This window comes from Drosophila teissieri, chromosome 2R, assembly GCF_016746235.2.
Source record: "Drosophila teissieri strain GT53w chromosome 2R, Prin_Dtei_1.1, whole genome shotgun sequence".
Lineage (NCBI taxonomy): Eukaryota > Metazoa > Arthropoda > Insecta > Diptera > Drosophilidae > Drosophila > Drosophila teissieri.
Window position 1 is genome coordinate 11013384 of NC_053030.1, and position 20760 is coordinate 11034143.

Sequence of the window (20760 nt, forward strand, 5' to 3'; positions counted from 1 at the left end):
AAGGGAGAACTTTTCATTTTTCCCGACAAGAGTGCAGGCTGCAGTTTCCTCTGCCACTTTTCCCCTCCATTCCGCTCCGTTCCCCCGCCCATCCATCTGCTTGGCCCCCTCCGGAGTTTTCCAGCTGCAAATGCATTCTGAGGTTAATGCTCGCAGCCAAACGAAGGGCGAACATCGAGGCACCCACAGTTTTGCCCACTTCAGTCCTTCGGTTCGGTTTATAAACTTGCCCGGCCAGTGCTGTCCTGCCAGTACATTTGGCAAATTTTCTTTCTCCTCGGAGCTCAACTTTCCTGCAGCTGCAGTTTTCCAACCCACATCCGAACCCTACCACCCACTCCGCCCACTTGGCTATCCCTCTGTCAAGTGAGGCGGGCATAATGCGATTTTAATACAGATTTCGAGCAGCTCCCCAATGGTTCTGAAGACTGAAGTCTGTCATGTTGCATGACACTCCCCATAGAGAATCGTGTACGTAATTTATAAGCTCTTAACTGTTTATTTGCTGGCCAAAACCCAACCGACCAACGTGTCCCACACATTGGGCCGCACTCAATCGGTTGATACCTGCGTATCTGGCCGAGCACTTAAGCCGCTTACTGCTTACCGCTTACCGCTTACCGCTTTTGCTCATTTTGCGAAAGTTTGCCCTGACTTTTGTGCAATTGAATAATTAGTTGGCAGATTTGAAAATTAAATGAGTTTCGGGATTGGCAAGAACCTATGAAATATTCGAGCCACCAAAACGGGCATTTGGGACAGTTAATTAGCTTTAGTTGGGTAATTAACTGATGTAAATGTGTGTTATGTGGGCACTGATTATGCTAACTATTAGTGCTACATTAAATATGCTTTTCACTTGAATTAGCATACATATGTACATATCCGTGATGTAAAGATACGAGTATATACTTATAATAATAGATATATATTGCATGGATCTCCAACGTACAGTTTTTGTTGGAAAAGGCGAGTATCTAATCCTAATCCATTAAGCTCCGCGCAGCAAAAGCCTTTTCCCACGCAAATCCCATACTAGTTGCTCCACTTTTTGCTGTTTTTGTGGGGCTTTTCACCTTCAACTCGTTCGCTTTTGTTTTTAAGTGTGTCGGCGGCTGAGCACTTTAGTACGCCCAAAGCACCCAAAGCCGAACTCAAACGCCAACGGTTTTTCGGCGGGTGCATTCGTGGGTGGTTCATGCTTTTACAATCCTATTAAAGTATCAGACAATCTAATCAACGGCAGGCGGCAGCTCCAAAACCGCGCGTCCTGCACACGCGCTAAACGTTGCCAAAAAGCGACGACCGCAGACAGGACGAAAGCTCAGCTCAGCTCTGCTCGGCTGGATGGGTGGCCAAGTGGGTGGTGAGTGGGTGGTGGGTGGCGGTTGGCAGATCAGCAATTGCTGACGCCATGGCTGCCCGTTGACAGCCCCACCACAGCGCCAATCCCCAAGCATTCGGTCTACAACTAAACACGCAGATAGACAAGCAGATAGCAACAACAGCCATCACAAGAATGCCAACAATGGCACCAAACAACAATCGCATTACAAGGCAAAATGTCCAGTAAAACAGGCGGAGGCAGAGTCGACTATTTGATGGCTTTTGGGGGCTGGCTGCCGAGGGTGTGTAGCTTTGGGGAAGATGGATCCCTGCATCCCACTTTCTCGGCCAGCGCAGGTGTCGTGAGCAAGTCACGAGCTGGAGTTTGATGGAAACTATCACGAGACTCAGGCAACTATTGTCTCATAATATCATCAACAATCTGATCAATATTCATCTATTACCTATGAGTATCAAGCCATAAGTATTCATTCGGCTTGAACCATTTCTAGAGAACATAACTTCACATAATGGAATGAATAGGTAGATTGTTATGAAGTGGATTATAACCTATTGCAATATATACCATAATATATCCTGAAAGCTCACGCGGGCATCTCCGCTGGTAACTTTTGCCATCGGAGTCGCATTGTTGGCTCGGTCTGCGTCAGTTTAATTTGAATACACTTAAGTGTGTTGCGGTGTGCCTGGGAGCCGTTACGAGAATTTCCAATTGAAAATCACTTCAAGTTTAATTTGATTGCCGCTCCGGCAGCTGAGAGAAGTGGTTAGCCATCCCGGTCTCCGATTCTCGGAAGTCGCCTCCAACCGAGCAACCGAGTCGGCACTGCCATTCGATTTGGCGTAGATTGTCTCTCGATTTTAATCACATTTCGCCACGACATTAATATTGATGAAAACTTGTTGTGTTCTGCATAATTTCTGAGGCATCAGTGAAAACAGCAACATGTTCTCGGTCCCTAGACCCAAAATAAACGGGGAGTGCCCGGACCCGGACTCGCATCCGCATCCGCATTTCCTTAAGTTTCGGTCGGAGAAGTTTCATTACTTGATTATTTCTGCGTGGGGGAGAAAGAAAAGGAGCTGAAAAAATGCACGGCGAACGAAATTAAATCTCCAGGAGGCAAAGTCAACGAAAAAGGCCAAATGGAATGCGCCTCGCAGACGAAACGAAACGAAACGAAAGGAGTCGAGGGCTGAGAATGTAATGCAATCAAGAAGCCAGAAAGCGGAGAGCCCCCAAAAATCAGTTCACAAAGAATGCGAAATACCCTCTACGAGTCCGCTCACCTTACAACCTAAAATTGAATTTTTCACTCTTTGGTTCTGGCGCTAACAAAGGCTTAACACTTTATTAACTTAATGCCCCCATCCATCTTCGCCGGCGGATGACCCCTGACAAGGTAGGGAGTCTACCTACGTGCCCGGTCATAATCATCTTTCCGCCACAACGATGATGAACCCATTATGCCGCCCACAGTACACATTCCAGGTGAGGGTTGGGGGTTGAGCGTTGGGGGTTGAGGGCAAAAAGGAGCAACAAAAATTGGATTTTCATTATTTACAGCATATTACACACACATCCTTGTGGTCCTCGAGTCCTGCCGGCCCGGGTATCGTGTATCGATAGGCATATGTGCCTATATACTCGTATGCATCAAGTGGGTGGGCTAGCTTTTATTCGCCTGCAACGCGGCGTATACGTAACGACAAATAAAAAAAGAGCACGAGGACGAGTGTGAGTGTGAGTGTGAGATAGACAGACAGGCTGACAGGATGGACCCTTTGGGCTAGGAAATTAATTAAATTAAGTCAACGAAAAGTGAAACGCCAGACGCACATAGTCGCTCACACAGCCCCACACACTTATGCACTTCCTGTTATCCTGCGAGCAGGAAGCCCTTGCCCGCAGGACACAGTCTTTGACATTCATCGCCCCCCTCATCGCCCCCTCTCATCACTCCTCATGGCTCCTCATCACTTTCAGTTGCGATGCTGCCGCCATCCGCGATAAGCTCGCTTCGTTATAATCCTAATTAAATATTTAGGTTTACTCTATGGCTGTATTTACTCAGCTCCCCCCTTCGTGTCCTGTTTTCTGTTTTCGCCCTGCTTGCTCGCCTTTATCTGATAAGCCCTTCGCTGAATGGGCAAGGGTTAATTGCATTAGAGTTATGACAATTGCCAGCAAATTTGAGTTGGCAAAAAATAGCAAAGCGAAAAGCAAATACGAAATGTGATTGCGAAAACAAACTCAAATACAGAATACAGAACGAGACTAATTAGATGAGACTTGCCACATTGAGAAGCGCGGAGAGCGGCGCACTTGGGTACAGTTGTGCTGGCTGAACTTAAAAGGAGCTTTAATCATTATTGTACTTAGACTGTACTGTATCTGACTTTACAAAATAGGGAAAGCGCTTAACCAACAGGATCTAATGCTCAGCTTATATGGGAGGGTCCTGGAAGCCCTGAAATGCTATCTGTTTCAGCAATTTCCCCTCTAGCCAAATATCCTCCCACCGTTTGCTTGGCCGTCTGACGTTTGCCGGCGCAGTTGAGACAGGGCGCAATTTGTTTTAATCAACAAAGTCGAAAAAGGGGCACGTAGATCTCCATTCTGTGAGAAATTAAATAAACTTTGTGTTGGCCAAACAATTTGCCCATCGTCCGCCTCCGAAGCGTCTGCGGTTTTGACCGCCGTTCCAGACACAAAAAAGCGAGTGGCGGCTACAAAAACGCTGACGGGCATCGCAGGACGAAGGTTCTTTCGCCAAGGGCTCGGACGTGACTGCTAGGAAAGGATAAGGGCGTGCAGCATGCACTCCACACTCCAGCACTCCTTTAAAGCGGTTTAATAATGCACCAAGCTCGGGCCAAGGACATTCATTTTCTTGAGCACACAAATTTGTCATAATAAAGTCGAATTCTTGGCCAACACGCTTGGAGTCCTAAAGTAATAACCAATACGTTCGACAGATGAATGAAAATTCCAAACGGAGCACATAAATTATTTCAAAGGCTCTGATTTATTGGCTGACCACAACAAATGTGGCAAACAAGAAAGATTTTCTAAAAGAAGGAAGTCTTGGAGATTTTAGGCAACTCCGAATGGAACGGCCGCTTCATGATGACCTTTAATCCTGTGTCTGTTTTTTACATTAATTATATATAGATATATATTTTTTACTCGGTGGAGAGCAATATAATTTCGCCGTTCTTTGAGCTATCGCGGCGTTTATTGTGTGTCCATTGTGGGATATCAATAAAGCAAATTGAATTGGCTGCGGTGCAAAAAGTGCCACTGCGGTCGATCAAGATAAATGTCGGCGGGAGAGCGATGCCAAGAAAATGGGAAATTGCCTCGAAGACAGTTGAAGCTTGGGGCAATTGTTTGCCAAGGTTTGCCATTGCTTGCGAATGTTTGTTTTGTGATTTCTTGGGCGCACAGAAATGGAACTACACGGATTGTTTTGTCTTTTGGCCCCCAAAACGATGATAAATGAAAGAGGTTAGCCGTTGATTTGGGCATACCTTTTTTCTTCTAGTTCTCACCCGCATCGCAGGCTTTGACATCTTCATGCCCCGCACAACCTGCTTATTTATTTATCATCCTCACATACTTTGAATGTAATGAATCAAATCGAAGCGAAGCGAATCGAATCGAATAGGATCGACTCGGTTCGGTTTGAATCAACTTTGTGCGCTGCGAGGCGTAAATGTTTTATGGAATGATTTATTATGCGAGGCCCTATCTGTCTGCTGGTTGCGGGGGCGTGGCCCTTTGCCCCCAGCCCCTAGGCCATAAAACATGACCCCTTATTTGTTGCTACTTCTGGTGGTCTCCTATTTGGCCCGAAGGTCCGAGGGAACACGTCAAATCGATTGTTAACAACTGAGCTAACAAGAACAAATGTCGTTGGGATTGAAAAATTGTTATCTCTTTGTCTACGTGTTGTTTTCCTCTTTTTTTCTATTTTTTTTCCTTTTTGGTGGTGCGCTTGTGAGGTGAGGAAAAGCGGTGGCATCGTGGATATAATTAATGATGCTGTGGCGACAAAGAAATCCGAGTTTTTCTTTGTTATCCGGAATTTAATTAGTGGTCGAGCAAATCCCTTTGAACTTGGTGGTGCTGCAAACTGATTGGTACAAATTCAAATGCTTTTCTAGTCTCCCTCGCTGGTTTTTCCTGCCAATGTTTCCCCATCTCAAGCTCTCTTCAAATTAATTACTTTGATTGCGCCGGCCCTAATTACATGCATCCATCTACCTCTTTCGCTCTATTTTACTTCTCTCTCCTTCTCATCGAAAACACACACAAATGAAATTGGGCATAAAACAATGCACTTCCGCTTCACCCCGACACATGGCTTCCTTCCGTTTCCGCTTTAGCGCCATTTTGCAAACGACCAAAAGGGGTTCAATAACCATCAGGTCCCAAAGTCTGGTTCGAGCCAGAAAAAAGGAGTAGTACGCCAAAGTGAGGCAAAGAGGACATTGAAATTGTTGCCTGCTTTATGTTGTCATTCCATTAATTATCGTTCGTTATTTTAACTTTTAGCTGCACCCCCACATCGCCATTGTGCACAGTCTGCACTTTACAAATACTCCTACATACACACATACATACGTACATCTACCTCATAATACCGATGGCCAACTCTTTTTGCCTTTTGTCATCTTTTTTCCGATGGCAATTTTTTGTCAACGCCTTTTGTTTGCACATTAAATGGCATTGGCTAGCCAGCGCCATGTGCAATTGTCCTGGCACCCTTCCCACTCCTCCCACTCATCCCAAACTTCATTCCGCTGAACCTACGCTCTATAAAATTCCGATGGCCGATGGTCTGGGTAATGAATTACTAGCCACATGCTTTTTGTCCGCCACCCGCTGTCTCGCAACAATGACATTGCAGTTTTTAGCCGCCGCCAACAATTTCAGGGGCGCAGACGATTCAGGATCCTCCACAGGATCCTGCCCCCCAAAGCGGAGCACCCACCCATAGGCCCCACTGCACCCCTTCTGTCTGAACTGTCTGAAAATTATGCGACTTTAATTGTTATATGGCCGTGGCAATGGCCACTCTCTTGAATACTTGGCATTGAAATGATATACGGCCCAGACGCTGCATTTTAATTAAGATGGTTTCTGCCAGTTAAGTGCAATCAGAAAAAGTGTTTTTAAAAATGCATAAATTCATTAATAGCTTAACAAATAAAAGAATATTATTATTAAGTTCCATCATCAAACTATTATTATCAAGTATTACTTTAAAGAATACACTTAAAGAAGTAACTCATTTGAATTTAGCAAACAAGAAATGTGTTAAAATGAAAATCCTATCGGCTCGTCTTAATCTTGAACTAGTATTTGCACTTAGACAAAAGACCTGCAAATCCCCGTATTTAAAGCAATTGCAAAGTGCTGCCAACAACAAATCCGGTGCTCAAATAAAGATTTTTCACTTAAGCAGCTCTCAGTTGGAGGAAAATTCTCCAGCGCCCGAATGAAAAATGAGTTAGGACCGCCGGCATTCATCAGGCCAAGTGCCGAAATGGGGAAAATTGTAATGGGAAAACTGAGAAAAGCGTCGAGGGCCAGCATGCCCACCCGAAGCGGAAATGTGACACGTTGTACTTGAATGCCTCGCCTGGAAAAGCGTTTCCGGTTGCCGCAAAAATTAATTTCATTAATGCACGAAACCGGAGCTGGAGAAGCGAGCAAAGTGAGCCAAGACGGAGCAGGACGACACAGGGCCATTAAGTTGGTTCGCAGTTTATTCAGTTTATTCAGGGAACATCACAAAAGCCAGCAATTAATATCCTATTCAAACTGCCTCTTCAGTTTGGCCAGCTGGATGAGGAACTCGTCACGAGTGGCCCGCCTCTCGTCGAGTTTCTCCAGCGACACCAGCTGCTCGCACTGCCGCGCAATCTCCGCCAGCGTTGCCCGGTCCTCCTGGGTATTCGGCGTCTCTCCATAGGTGGCACTCACCGCGGAGATTTCCCCGCCAAAGCGCTGGAAGTAGTCGGCCACGCCGCCCGGAGCATTCAGGTGTGCCGTCTCCAGGGAACCGAGCAGGGCATAGCGCAATCCCAGACCCTGGCTGAGCACTCGATCCACATCGGCCACGCTGATGACATCGGAGCCCACCAGGCGCCACACCTCGTTCAGGATGGCGTACTGAATGCGGTTGGTGGCGAAGCCCTGAATCTCCCTCTTCAGGGTCACCGGACGCTGGCCCAGGCTGAGCATTAGGTCACGGGTGCGCTCCACGGCACTCGCGGATGTCCAGGGAGCTGGGACGATCTCTACCAGGGGTATGAAGTACGGCGGATTCAGGGGATGCGCCACTAGCATCTGTTTAAGAGTAAAGCATTTAACTAACTAAAACACAGGGTAAGGATTTTACTCGACCCACCTGTTGCCTCTTTTGCAGACCCTCGCTGTACAGCGATGGCATGAAGGTGCTCGTGGAACTGGCCACCACCGTCTGCTCCTCCAGCAGCTCATCCAACTGGGAATAGAGGCTTTTCTTCAGCTGCAGCACCTCGGGAACACACTCCTGTATGTGCACCGCCTCCCTGGTGAGTTCCTCCAGGCGAGTGGTGACCCCGATGAGGGCGAACTGCTCCGAGGCTCGTATATTGCCGCGCAACGCGCCCTGCTCCTCCAGACGGTGCAGATCCTTGTCCAGCTCCTGCAGCGCAGTGGCCAACTGGCTCTCCAGGATGTCGTACAGCTGGACGCGATAGCCAGCTGCCGCGAAGAGCATCGCCCACGCCCTGCCGATCAATCCGCTGCCCACGATCCCAATCTTTTGGCTGCTCATTTCGTACTGTCATCCGGCAGCGTTTTAAATTTAAGAGTAAGTGCTCCAGATCAGAACGAAACTGCAGATTTATCGCCAGTGGTTCAAGTTCAGCCCGCAATCACATCAGTCATGCGCCATTGAGCCCCACTGATGATAATAAATGTTTGATTTACGAACGTATGTATGTACACTGCGAAAAGAGCCATTAACCCTTTCGAAACATAATATGTGCACATGTAAGAAAGAAGTTCAAATCACTGGTTTTTACTATGTATGAATATTGCTTTATTAGAATTATCATTTCAAGACGCTGTTTTCTTTTTGTTCTTTATGGCCTCCATGACTTGAATGTAAATCTTCACAGTGCCCAGGTAATCGGTGCTGGTAGAATTGGTATCCGTGAACGTAATGCGGAATTGAAATAGGCCCTCTGGAAAAGGTGGAAGTAGCTCAGATTCCATAACTCCGTTTCGTGCGCTTAGGTGGCCCTGAAGTTGCAAATATTGGTAAGTACTTCTCAGGCTAAAAACCCTGGCATCAACAAGTACCGAGAATGGACAAGAGTGGTTAGCGTTGGTGTAACTTTTCAGCAACTTCCAAAGCATCAGACCGTAGGGAAAGTAGTTCCTTTTCTCGACCACCTCGCAGATTCCGAACTTAACGTCGATTAGAAATGGCTGGAACTGATTGCTGTAGTCCTTCTTGAGCACCTGAAGGCGAATCTGCATAGATAAGTATCTTAGGTATCGTGCTGCATCTGGAGTTCACATGGCATCTCACCACCGGGCGTACTATAGGTTCCACCAAATCGCAGTCCATGTTGGCCTCCGCCACATTCCAATTGACTGGCTTCAAGCGACATGTAACGTTTTGGAACCGGGCCGGATTCGCGCTGCACTCGATCTTTTTCAGCTTGTAAACCATTTGAGAGTCCACCTAAAAGGAAATAAATGAAGTAATACCTGACCCCAACATTTGGAACGACCACTGACCACTTGCCACATGGGGCAACTGCAAAGGAGCACCAGTAACGCAAACTTCATTGTTCTATGTGCCACTGGAGTTACAATACTCGAATTCCCCAGATTTTAATGAAATGAATGATCTGTTTATAATTGCTGTGTGGAATGGTGTAATCATTGGAAATATATCTTGTATGGAACCTAAACCAATACTAACTGAAATGAGTGTCCGACTTACAGATACCTCTTCCTCTTTTGGCCAGCTTCAAATAAACATTTTCATGGCGAAAGGATATAAATTGACATATTTATAATTATTTGAAAATGGGATTATAACCACGTATATTTTAATTGTTTAAAAACTGAGTTTACAACCACGTGTATTTTAATTATATACAAATTGTGATCATAATCACAATTAATTTAATTATAGGAAATAAACGATAAGCTTTTCGTATTAAAACAACAGATAATTATTAGAGGTAGTGGCTTTAGACCTTTCCCTGGAGCGCTTTTATGCCCAGTTCGAATCCAGATTGTACAAAGGAAAACCCTTTGAAGTCTCGACAAATTTAATAATTAATTTCAGCTCACATTTATTGTTTCAGTCCAAGTGCGCTGTCCACCTGCCACCCCGCCACCCGCCACCCTGTCACCCGGTCACCCTGCCATTTACAGTCTCATTAAACTTAATTGCTTATCAACTTTGAAGACCCTGTGAAATTCTCGGCAGCCCATTAATTGATAATCCCATATTTTGTGATTTATTAAAGCTTGAGCTTTCCCTTTCAGCGATAAGGATGGGCATACATATACAGGGTATAAATACTGCGAGGTGGGAGGTTGACATGCCGCCCAGCTGACAAAAGCCTGCATGTAATACTTTTATGCATATTTCGCGCATATTTTTCTGACATTGTAAGTGGCTGAGGCTGCCAGCAATAAATTATTGAATAAGCACTGCGAGCAACAACAGCAGCACAGCAACACAGTCAAAGAAGCCGGAAGAGACAGCAGCAGAGGCGGCGTGGAGTGGTATGCAGTGGAATGGAGTTCTGGGACGAAGTCTCGTTTTCATATGTAAACCACATTAATCATACGCCCCGTTTGCGTTTTCATTTACGCCACTGACATGCGAGTGGAACCAAAAAAAAAAAGGAGAAATGTGTACGAATGAATAACAACAGCAATAACAGCAGCCGTAGAATCGGAATCGGAATCTGAATCGGAATCGGAAAAGCGGTTGGAAGTAGAGCATCCACATCCCCAGACGAAACTGTTAGGCAGCCGGGTTAAATCAGCCATGAAATGCCATCTACACTATGGCAAGCCATAAAATAATTCAACAAAGGGCCAGCCAGAAATATTTATACACATTGAGAGACTCGCATTTCACTTCATTGCATTTAAATGCTTGTTAATAAAAATGGAAAACGGAAATCAATGCCAGATGCAAAAGAGAGCTGTTGAAAGCGCTTACGTTTTCGTTCACGTTCACGTTTACGCTTACAATTGCCGGTTTCCCCTTCGCTTTTGGCCAAGTGCTCAATGGAGAGGAAGGAAAAGCGTAAAAAATTAATCCGAATTTCGATACGCCAATTAAGCGGCATATTTTATTTATTTGCCATTTATTGATATTTATTTCGAAATTTAAATGGCAAATCGGACTGCTTTCAAAGTCGCTCTTATTTGCCATTTGCAGCTTTCAGTGGCATATAATTGCAATTAAATTGTGCCACTTGCCACTTGCAGGTGCTCCACATTCGAAACTAATTAAATTAGAAATGCCCAGGCCACCTTTAAGCCAAAGGATCCTATATCCGGCTGCATCCACCGACGCCAATCAAATGCGGTCAACTGTCACAGAAGCAGAAATCAAAATCACCAACAAAAAAGTTAAAACAGCTGCAGCATTGGCAGCCGTAAAAAAAAGGCAACCTCAAAATCAATTAATTTTATTGGCCATCTTCCCTCGCCCAGAAAATCCATTCGTGTGCGGAAAACAGAAATGTCATTGTGGCGAAAAACTATTTCCCAAACAGAGTGCAGTCCTCCGTTCGATTCGTCCTTTTTTCGTCCTGTCACTTTCTGCGTTCGGTGAGAGTATTATGGTTTAGCATCTCTAACGGCCTTGTAATAAATTAAATCGTTTTAAAGTGATAATTTCACATCTGAATGGCAAACGCAAGGGAAGCGGTTTAGGAATTCCATTGGCAAGGACTTGTCTGACTCTGTTTCACTTTTAAGCTTAAGTTAGATGTTTATATTTAAGAAATCTGTTGTTAAGGGAGCTTTTTTAACTAATCAAGATGGACTATTCACACTCTCTTTCACTTTATTTATCTATGCATTTTTCTTGGGCTTACTTTCACTTTGATGAAAGGGCATTGCAACTTCGTGGAGCGAAGACAACGCCACTTGTCCCTATTTTTTATATCCGTCGTCATTGGGCAGCATCTAAATCTGAGTCTATCTCGTCTGTGACATTGACAAAAGTGCAAAGGATTAAAAGTTGTACACGGAGCCGGACAAAAGCCATTGAGGGGTAACCACATAGATACACACGTTCGTACACCCTGCCGGATTTTATACACACCGGAGTTTTTTTACAGCCTCTCACTGAGGAATTGAAGTCACGTAGTTTGTGTGCAAATTTTTTGCCGCTGCGTTCACAGGGGGAAATTGTTCGTGTCCGTGTTCCGTGTCCGTGTCCGTGTTCCATGTCCGTGTGCGCAGAGGTCCCTTTTTGATTTGGTTATGTTGCTAAATTTAATTCTTGCTTAGCCACCGCACTCTCTGATTAAATTTTGCCCCCGACACTTACGTGATTTCAATGCGTAATTTATGCCAATAAGCCGTAGTCGAGGCCATATGGACTGGCCAGCCCGAAACCCGGAGTCTGACAAACTTTTAATTAGTTTAGTGTCAAAAAAAAGGCAAGGGCCAAATGCCTAGTTCCCTTTCAGTTGGTAGGGTATTTGTTTTGAGGAGGTGCCAAGTGGCAAACACACTCGTGTATTCAGAGATTCAGAGATTTGAGACTCCGAGATTTAGTGCAGATCCTGCAGATAACCGCGCTCACGTGTTAATGTCTGTTTGCTCGCCTCGAATCGCCTGAATGCCATGTGTGTCGTATGTCGTGCTTTCCTCTGGCTTAGATTGTAATCGGGATCCGTTGCCTTGGCCACACTTGTCACCCGGCCACCGAGACTCGTCCTTTGGTCCTGTGCCCCCCTCTCCGCCCCCGAGTATCCACCCCCAATTTTGCCATCCAATTAACTTGATGTCGTCGCAGTTCGTCCGCAGTTCGTCCGTTCCGAGGTGAAAAGTTGCCGCCAAATCAAATGTGCCAAAGCGGGGAAAAGTCGCGTGATTGTCAACAAAGCGAAATCTCTGTCAGTGTAGGTCCCGGAAAAAAGCGGCCAAAGTTTGCCTTTGAATACTCTTAGCAGGACACGGAATGGGGAAAGTGAGCGCTCAAGTCCTGCGAGTGGAATCTTCAAAGGGATTCCCCTTTCAGAGAGTAATACTCGTATTACGTGAGTAACCCAGATTTCCCATCGGCCTTTTAAGTCAGTTTAATGAAACGCGAGGAAATGACTTTAAGAACTGTTATAATAATATTATTAAGGTTACATTTATTTTGACTATATGAGATGTTTTTAGATTGAAACAAGATATAAAAGGCTCGTTTCATAGAACCAAAAACTAATCAAGTCTGAAGAGAAATATACCCAGCCGTCTATTAATGTTGAAACTCCCTTCTAAGCTAATAGAGCATACGATTTTCAATATCTTCCGGAAATAAATGCTTCTCCCTCATTTCTTTTGGCTTCGTTTGTCCCTTCTCTTTGGCTCTTTGGCTTTCGTTTGCTGGCGTTCAGCCCAATTTAATAGTTTTTCGATTTGTTGAAAAGCGAATGCCAAAGCACCGAAAATAAATTGTCACAGAAATGCCGGCCAACTTGAGCTGCCTGCCCGCTGCTCCCCAGTTAACCGCAAAAACCAGGGCCAGAGATCCGAAGACAGAAGACACAGTCCAGAACCAAGACAGGCAGAAAGGCAAAGTTTCCTGCAGGAGCCACTCGCAGTGGACAGGAGTGGAGCGGAGCGACGACAGACTCCTTGGCCTTATCTTTATCAGTTTGGGGAGTGAAAAAGCGCAGCGATGTCCTTGTCGTCACATATCGAGTGCAAAAAGTTCGACGACTTGGCGCGTCCGTCGATGACGCCCAGTACTTCCTGCCAGCTTTCGGCAAACCACCAGGAACACTGAACAAAACTGTTCCTATGTTTGCTAAGCCAAAAGAAACAAACGATATCAAATTTAAAATCAGGGTAAAATAGGCTGACTAAAAAATAACAAAACAAAATGTAGTCTAGAAAACAACATTCCTATGCTTGAGGAATGCACTTGAATTATAAAATCTGTATTATGATTTGTAATAAATGCATTCCATGAGCTTATTTGAACATTATTTTAGCAGTGCACACAAATCTACCCTTCGAAAATCTTGTCTTCTCCACTAAAGTCTCAAGTGAAGTTGTAAATAACGTGGTCATGATGGGTGGTAAGTGGGAAATATTCAATTGAATTCATTGCGTTTTGATGGCACATCCCTCGTTCCCCCAAGATAATTATCAACTTAATAAAAAACCAACTAACTGTCATTTAAAATGCCCCATAAAATCGCATAAAAGCGCATTAAGTGCCAGGCACACATCGTCCTCGCTGCAACTCGTTGTAAATATGCTCGTGCTCAACATGCACTCAATGAATGAAATGTGTGCACAATGTTGAAAATAGTTGTGACCCCGCCGAACCCTCTGAACCCCTCAAAGTGGGGGAGTTTCTTTTTAATGCTGACGATGTTCTTGTTGTTGTTGCTCATACGGCTGGCAGGGCATCCGACTTCCGCTTATGTGGACAGCACTACAGCATGATAAATTGATGTTTGCCGCCCTTAAAAATGCAATGAAAAATGGGAGACACATTGGAAAAGCTGGTGGGAATGGGAAACTGGTAAGGCGGCGCAAGTGCCAAGAAAAGTGCGTTCGGAAAATCACGAAACGGAATGCTCACTTTATGTTAATAAATATTTGTGTACATATAAGTATCAAACAGTAACGACCAAACATTCAAACTGAAGGTTTCGCAGCAGGCAGCTTTTGCAATAGAGCACAACGGCGCTGCCACTCGGTACTTAAATTCCGTTTTAAATCGCTAGATGTCGCTCCATGGAATGTCATTTAACGGATAACAGATGGCGCCTTAAATCATTCAATATTGCATGAAATTTTATAAAATTCAGCTGAAATTCTTTTAGAATTTTCGTAGCTTTATTTAGTGGTGTTTAGTATTCGGTTCCCAAACCCCCTATTGATAATTAAAAATCTATTATTTATTTCAGTTATTTAGTTGCATTTATTTCAAAAAACAATGTTTGTTATTTAGCCCATTTTGAGGATAAACCTGCAAAGATAAAAGAAAAAACGAAATTAGATTCCATTCAAAAATGTTTCGCTCAACTGATTTATGGAAAATTGCATCAGTTGGGGAAATCTCTTATACAGCATGTATTTGCTCAGTAAATATTCGGACTTTCTTATCATCCTTCCAATTAAATATGAATAATATATGGTTTTAGTTACCTTTTGGGCTAAACTAGATGCAAGTTTCTACCGAAATTATGGATATTTGTATGATGTGCCCGAAGAAATCTGCAATAAGAAATATTTAAGTTAGAAATGGGAATGTAAATGTCGAAAATATTCCAAATTTGAAATGATGTATCAGTTGGGGAAATCTCTTATACAGCATGTATTTGCTCAGTAATAATTCGGACTTTCTTATCATCCTTCCAATTAAATATAAATAATATATGGTTTTAGTTACCTTTGGGCTAAATTAGATGCAAGTTTCTACAGAAATAATGGATATTTGTATGATGTGCCCGAAGAAATCTGCAATAAGAAATATTTAAGTTAGAAATGGGAATGTAAATGTCGAAAATATTCCAAATTTGAAATGATGTATCAGTTGGGGAAAGAAGACATAAAAATGTCAGCATGATTTTACTTTGTATAAATTCCACGGACGGAAAATATCATCATTATAAATAAAATACTTCAAACTATCATTGTTAATTTACCTTTTAGAGTTTAAGGCATGTCCATTTTTTTTTGGTGACTTGGGGAGGTTTCTGCAATTTTAGAAAAATAGGTTTGTTAAGCGACACATTTAAATTATGTAATATTCAATTTCATTTGTAAAGCGTTTATTTCAGACAGGGAAAGTGAACAGCACGGTTGTAAAGGGTTCTACTCAGAAGAGGGAATCCTGAGATAGGAAAATATCATCATATGAAACGCTTATCAAAGAAATTTGTAACTAAGCAATATAGGCTCTGCTTACCTTAAGTGTGTTCGGACCTCCAATGATGTTCATAAAGCAACTAGGTCTAGATCCACTCTAAAATGTAAAGAATTATTAATTTTTAATAACTTTATCAAAAAACATTTAATTAAAGAATATAAATGGCTATATCAGCTTCGAAATGTTTGTAACATGTGTGTTTCTAATGAACTATACTAGAAGTAACATCATATAAACAACGTATATGATACTTGAAGATTACCTACCATTTAAACCGATCTTGATCATAAGTCCAATCCGTCAAGAAATAGAAATCGGTACAGGTCTGTAAAAAAAAAATGGAATTGTTAATAACCTCTTATATGTTTTTAGCAACAAATTGCTGATTTTGTATTATGTATCAGAAAATATATATCAGCATTTGCCACTCAGTAGAACGAAAGTTAATAGATAAAGGTATTCATCATTTAACCTGTAGCAGCTAATTACAAAATCTGAATTAAGTCTTACCTAAATTGCTTTCAAATCATTATTCAGCTTGCTTCTGCATTAAGTTGACTCTTGTCGAAGCTGCAAAAGAAGATAAACAGAGTTAGCCAATCCAAAAACAAAAATTAAAATGTTTTATTTATAGTAAAATTCAGTTGCAAAATTTGCAGCCATTTAGATTTAATCACAAAAGTCGTACGGTAATTACATTCATCAATAAAACATTTACAAACACCAATAAAAAAGTTTTCTTACCTTATGCCACGACTGATCCATTTTAATGTTTTTCGACAGCAGATAAATCTGAAAAGATACATTGGGATTAATGGTATGCTCCATTAAAATAAATATTTTCTACTTAAAATGATAATCAGTTACTATTAAATAGCAGCCATGAGGTTTAATATCACGAAAATCAAACGGTAATTACTTATCATCAATTAATCTGATTTCAATGTTTATATAGCTATTTAAATATAACTTACCTCATGATAAAAGAGTTGCAATCGAAGAACTTTCACGAAATCAACACATTATTCTGAAAGAAACGAAAACTAAGGTTAGGTTTTCCACGCAATTTTCATTTAAAGTAATTATTCGTTTTTGGGTTTCAGAATCCTTTTGGTTTAATTTTAAGTTGTGAATCAACAGCACTTTGTTCAGATTGAACTTATCATCAGGAAAATCTCTTAAAACATAATTAAGTTCGCATTTATCTTACCTCGATCACATTTTTCCAAATCGCTTCAAGATAAAATGGCGGCTTCTTTTCTCGCAAAGCTAAAAATAAAAAAGAAAACTAGGGTTAATTTGTACTCATTTTCCAAATTGAAAACTACTATATTTAAGATTTCTCAGAATCCTTTTGGTTTAATTTTAAGTTGTAAATCTACAGCACTTTGTTCAGATTGAACTTATCATCAGAAAAAATAACTATTTCTCATTTAAGCATGTACATATGTAAGAAAGAGAAGACTACATACCCATGGAGTGCAATGCCGGCTATCTCTCTCTCTCTCTTCATCTCTCGCCACGTGTTTTTACATTCTAGAACAAAATATATAGGTTAGTTATTTGCTTGCACAATTGCTTTCTAAAGCAATTTAGTTATTACGTTTAGTTCATCAGTTGGCCGTTCTTATTCTTTCCACAGGAATAGAATGCCAAATCTTGCGACTTGGCACTCGACTCTTCAGAATTTGAACGAATCATCAAGAAACTAATAAATTCCAACATTATTCTTCTTTTCACTTACTTTTCATCCATTCATTGCGTTCGCATGCGATTGATATTTCAACTTCTCTTTGTTTTAAAATTTAAGACCACATGGCCTTGCACTGAAGTATTCATTTTTGTAATTTCCCCCGGCAAACAACCACTACCGTCAAACAAATTTTCAATTAAAAGAAATTTTTCTGGTCGCACCTCGCTTTTATAGATTTTTTTTGATATTAGAGTGACCAGAGGAGCTTAGCCCCAATTTCCATAGATTTCTCGATACGAACTCGAAAGTATCGAATAGTGTTGCCACATTTGTGAATCAATCGAATAGAAATTAATAAAACATAATTTAAAAAATACGTCTTAAAAATTTAACTTAAAATATACAGAGAACTGCGCAGAAATGGCATATTTAATTAAAATCGAATTATTTTATTTATTAAATTAAGGTTTGGAGCTTATTTGTAAGACACTGCCCACGGCTCGTTCTTCTTCTTCCGCGGTTTGTTGACTTTGTGGCATTCACGATAAATAAAAGTTTTAGCAGAATGTTTGATAATAAAAGCGATAAGCTGCTGCTCGAAACGGAGGAAGACGATGCTGCTCCCGAGGATCAGCACCCCCGCTGCGAGCACGGACCCACGGTGTTGTTCTACCGGCAATCCCAACCTCCCGGGCAGGGTTATTATGCCTGCTCAGCCCACCGGGACTCAAAACTCTGCAACTATTACCTGCCAGCGGATCAATGGAAGGGTCAACCCTGCAAGACTCAACTTCCTAGACAGGACTATCCCTTGCCATCCAGGAAGGCCACAAGTCCCACCATTCCTGATCCCACACTAAGCCTTACAGCGCTTTCCCAGGATAAAGTCAATGCCCAGTACTTTTTCGATGAAGCTGCGCTGAACTTCTTGACGAATCAGTGTGAAAATATAGGAGCTAGGTGGGTAAATCTGCCCATTTTTAAAAGCCCTTACTGATCTCGTTACATCAGCAAGGTAATCTGCATGGGCGCACCACGCTTACACTTCCATCTGCGTCACAAACTGCAAAGTTTTCTACTGGACCTGGATGAGAGATTTGCCGAGTACCTGGGTCCTGAAGAGTTCTGCCTCTACAATATGTGCAATAATCATTTCTTTTACGACCGAAAGCCCTTCGAACAGTTCCTGGAAGGTACCAGGTAACCTATTTATTCTTATATAATGGTAACCGCAATTATAAAATGTTCTCAATTGTTAGTTCCGATCAACTTGTGATAGTAACGGATCCACCTTTTGGCTGCCGCACTGAACTGATTTCGCATACCCTGCGCAGCCTGAGAAGACTCCACAATCAAATCAACCGATTGCCATCCACGCCACTGTCCATATTCTGGATATATCCTTATTATTCAGCTAACCACATTAGGCAGGAAATGCCTGAGCTGGAAATGTGTGACTACAGGATCAATTACACCAATCATCTTAGGTATACGAATGTGGGCAAGCAGAGTCGGTTTTGTGGATCCCCCGTGCGCTTGTTCACCAACGTGCCACTGAGATTGCTTCGACTGCCCCTTGAAGAGGGCTATAAGTACTGCCATAAATGCAATTGTTACACGGCCAAGGAGAACCTGCACTGCAACCTCTGCGAGAAGTGTCCTTCGGTGAATGGCCAGACATACAAGCACTGTGAGTCCTGCGATGCCTGCGTGAAACCCAACTATGTGCATTGCTCCAACTGTAGAAGGTGCACTCAGAAGGAGGGACACAACTGCTCCTTCTACCAGACCAAACAGCACTGCTGGCTGTGCGGGCAAAAAGGGCATATCGAAACCAAGTGCTCGAATTTACTGAAAAGAAAGACGAACTATACCAAAGGCTGTCTTCTGTGCGGCAAAAGAAATCACAGAGAAAAGCGATGCTCAGTCCGCTCAAAGTACTTCAAGGAATATTGCTTTATGAATGAAACAACCATTCAGTGCCTTTAAAAACCCAAAATCACAATCAAAAATATTTGTTACATACAAATTGTTTTGTTTTTTTATAATGTAATAACACTTTGGACTGTATACATTGCATTTTATTAGAACTGAGGAACTTCACTGCCTGGATGAAACCTTCACTCCCACCCATGAACACCAGGCAACACATTTGTTTAATACAAAATTTATTTGTTCTTAACACTTTTCGTTGAATGTCTTACAAATTTTTGAATTGCAACGGCTTCGCGCGGAATTTCTGATGCACATGACCACGATAAATTGTGGAATGAATTCTCAGCCCGCCGGATGAACGAACGGATTGGGGAAAACGATTGAATTTTGAAAATATGCATTACGTTTAAACAGATCTTTAACTTAAGCTTAGGTATAATTAATTTCATGTGGAAACACACCAATGCCTCAACAAGCGGAATGGTTCTCTTGTTATCTCGCCGCAAAAGAAATGATGACGTCGACATTGTTCACGCTCGTTGAGGTGAAAGTATTTTATTGGCTACGAAATGCATGGCTTAAGAACGATTGTATTTGCCCCAGATGTGCAGCATGAAGACGGAAGCGATGAAGAGCAGCGACATGACCAGCACGGGCACGGGACCACTGCAGCATGAATAATATTTCAAAAAGTGTCATTAGCAATGGGCCTTCAATATAAATATAGCCTAAACATGCACTTACACCTTGATTCCGGGCGAGTCGTCCGTGTAGAAGCGCCACATGCCACCAGTTCCGGCTCCGCCGGGTGCACGACTCCGGGCCGCCGTAGTGCTGGTGGTGGTCTTCCTCTGCTTCAGGGTGCTGCCGCCTCCGGATCCGGCGCTACGTGGCGCCGACAATTTGCTGGGCGAGCGCGATCCGCTGCCCACGGACGTAGAACTTGCTGGAGCGGGCTGGCAAATACGTTTCAATTAATCGACGCACTCAATTGCCACCTAGTTTAACTCACCATTTTGGGCTATCTGTTTCTCTGGACCGACTGACCTGGAAAATATGAACGGGCGAACTGGAATCTTAACGTGAATCTGACGTGCTCGGCTTCGTGTCGCTTCGTCTTTTTTCGTTCCACGTCACTTTGGTGGTGGCACCGCTGCCGATAGGTTGTGACGGAGGGGTGACAGCTATCGCGGATTTAGACAGCTGGAGATGGCAGCATAGACCGACTTAACTATCGGTTCCATTTGCTCAGAAATGAACTAGTAATAAATAAAAAAATTATGATTTTAATAGACATTAAAACAATGTATGTTGATATTAATATATTAATATATATATTAAAATAAAAGCTAATAAATCAATTGAACATTTAAAGAACTTAAATGATTAATGTTGATATGATTGGGGATTAGTCTAAGTCTTATACGAAATAGGATCCTATTATTTTATTTATTCAATTAAATGAGCACAATACGCATAAAAACTTTACTATTTAAAAGTCAGGAAATCGATTTTGATAGTGATAATTGCAACCTTGTATGAATGTTGTTTTTAGATTTTTGCTGGGCAAGTGCAATAATTTTGGCGCCCATCGAACAATTCGTAAATACATAATATTATTGCTTAGTTACC

General features: G+C 42.5%; 4 protein-coding genes, 1 long non-coding RNA gene and 2 other non-coding genes across 7 annotated transcripts; 1 reads left to right on the top strand and 6 right to left on the bottom strand.

The window, feature by feature from the left end:
• Positions 1-7128: 7128 nt before the first annotated feature.
• Positions 7129-8180, bottom strand: LOC122614262 (lambda-crystallin). The gene is made up of 2 exons (XM_043788799.1): positions 7770-8180; positions 7129-7708 (listed from the first exon to the last, which is right to left on the bottom strand). Exons 1-2 carry the CDS (start codon positions 8178-8180, stop codon positions 7172-7174), a joined length of 948 nt encoding a protein of 315 aa, XP_043644734.1. The 3' UTR covers positions 7129-7171.
• A 284-nt stretch (positions 8181-8464) lies between these two features.
• LOC122614441 lies at positions 8465-9205 on the bottom strand. The gene is made up of 4 exons (XM_043789002.1): positions 9155-9205; positions 8943-9098; positions 8711-8884; positions 8465-8650 (listed from the first exon to the last, which is right to left on the bottom strand). Exons 1-4 carry the CDS (start codon positions 9203-9205, stop codon positions 8465-8467), a joined length of 567 nt encoding a protein of 188 aa, XP_043644937.1.
• A 5324-nt stretch (positions 9206-14529) lies between these two features.
• Positions 14530-17404, bottom strand: LOC122614070. Its single transcript, XR_006325721.1, has 11 exons — positions 17245-17404; positions 16973-17036; positions 16711-16769; positions 16475-16527; positions 16245-16292; positions 15767-16070; positions 15540-15596; positions 15277-15327; positions 15021-15088; positions 14777-14845; positions 14530-14597 (listed from the first exon to the last, which is right to left on the bottom strand). It is a non-coding gene; the product is annotated as an uncharacterized LOC122614070 (long non-coding RNA).
• Positions 16591-16675, bottom strand: LOC122615341. Its single transcript, XR_006325794.1, has one exon. It is a non-coding gene; the product is annotated as a small nucleolar RNA Me28S-Cm3227 (small nucleolar RNA).
• LOC122615342 lies at positions 16840-16919 on the bottom strand. Its single transcript, XR_006325795.1, has one exon. It is a non-coding gene; the product is annotated as a small nucleolar RNA Me28S-Cm3227 (small nucleolar RNA).
• Positions 17405-17625: 221 nt separating the features above from the next.
• LOC122613055 (rRNA N6-adenosine-methyltransferase ZCCHC4) lies at positions 17626-19263 on the top strand. The gene is made up of 3 exons (XM_043787028.1): positions 17626-18153; positions 18205-18393; positions 18453-19263. The coding sequence occupies exons 1-3, from the start codon at positions 17759-17761 to the stop codon at positions 19180-19182; spliced, it is 1314 nt and encodes a 437-aa protein (XP_043642963.1). The 5' UTR covers positions 17626-17758; the 3' UTR covers positions 19183-19263.
• A 387-nt stretch (positions 19264-19650) lies between these two features.
• On the bottom strand, positions 19651-20299 carry LOC122613056 (protein transport protein Sec61 subunit beta). Its single transcript, XM_043787029.1, has 3 exons — positions 20141-20299; positions 19873-20084; positions 19651-19794 (listed from the first exon to the last, which is right to left on the bottom strand). Exons 1-3 carry the CDS (start codon positions 20141-20143, stop codon positions 19707-19709), a joined length of 303 nt encoding a protein of 100 aa, XP_043642964.1. The 5' UTR covers positions 20144-20299; the 3' UTR covers positions 19651-19706.
• Positions 20300-20760: the final 461 nt, after the last annotated feature.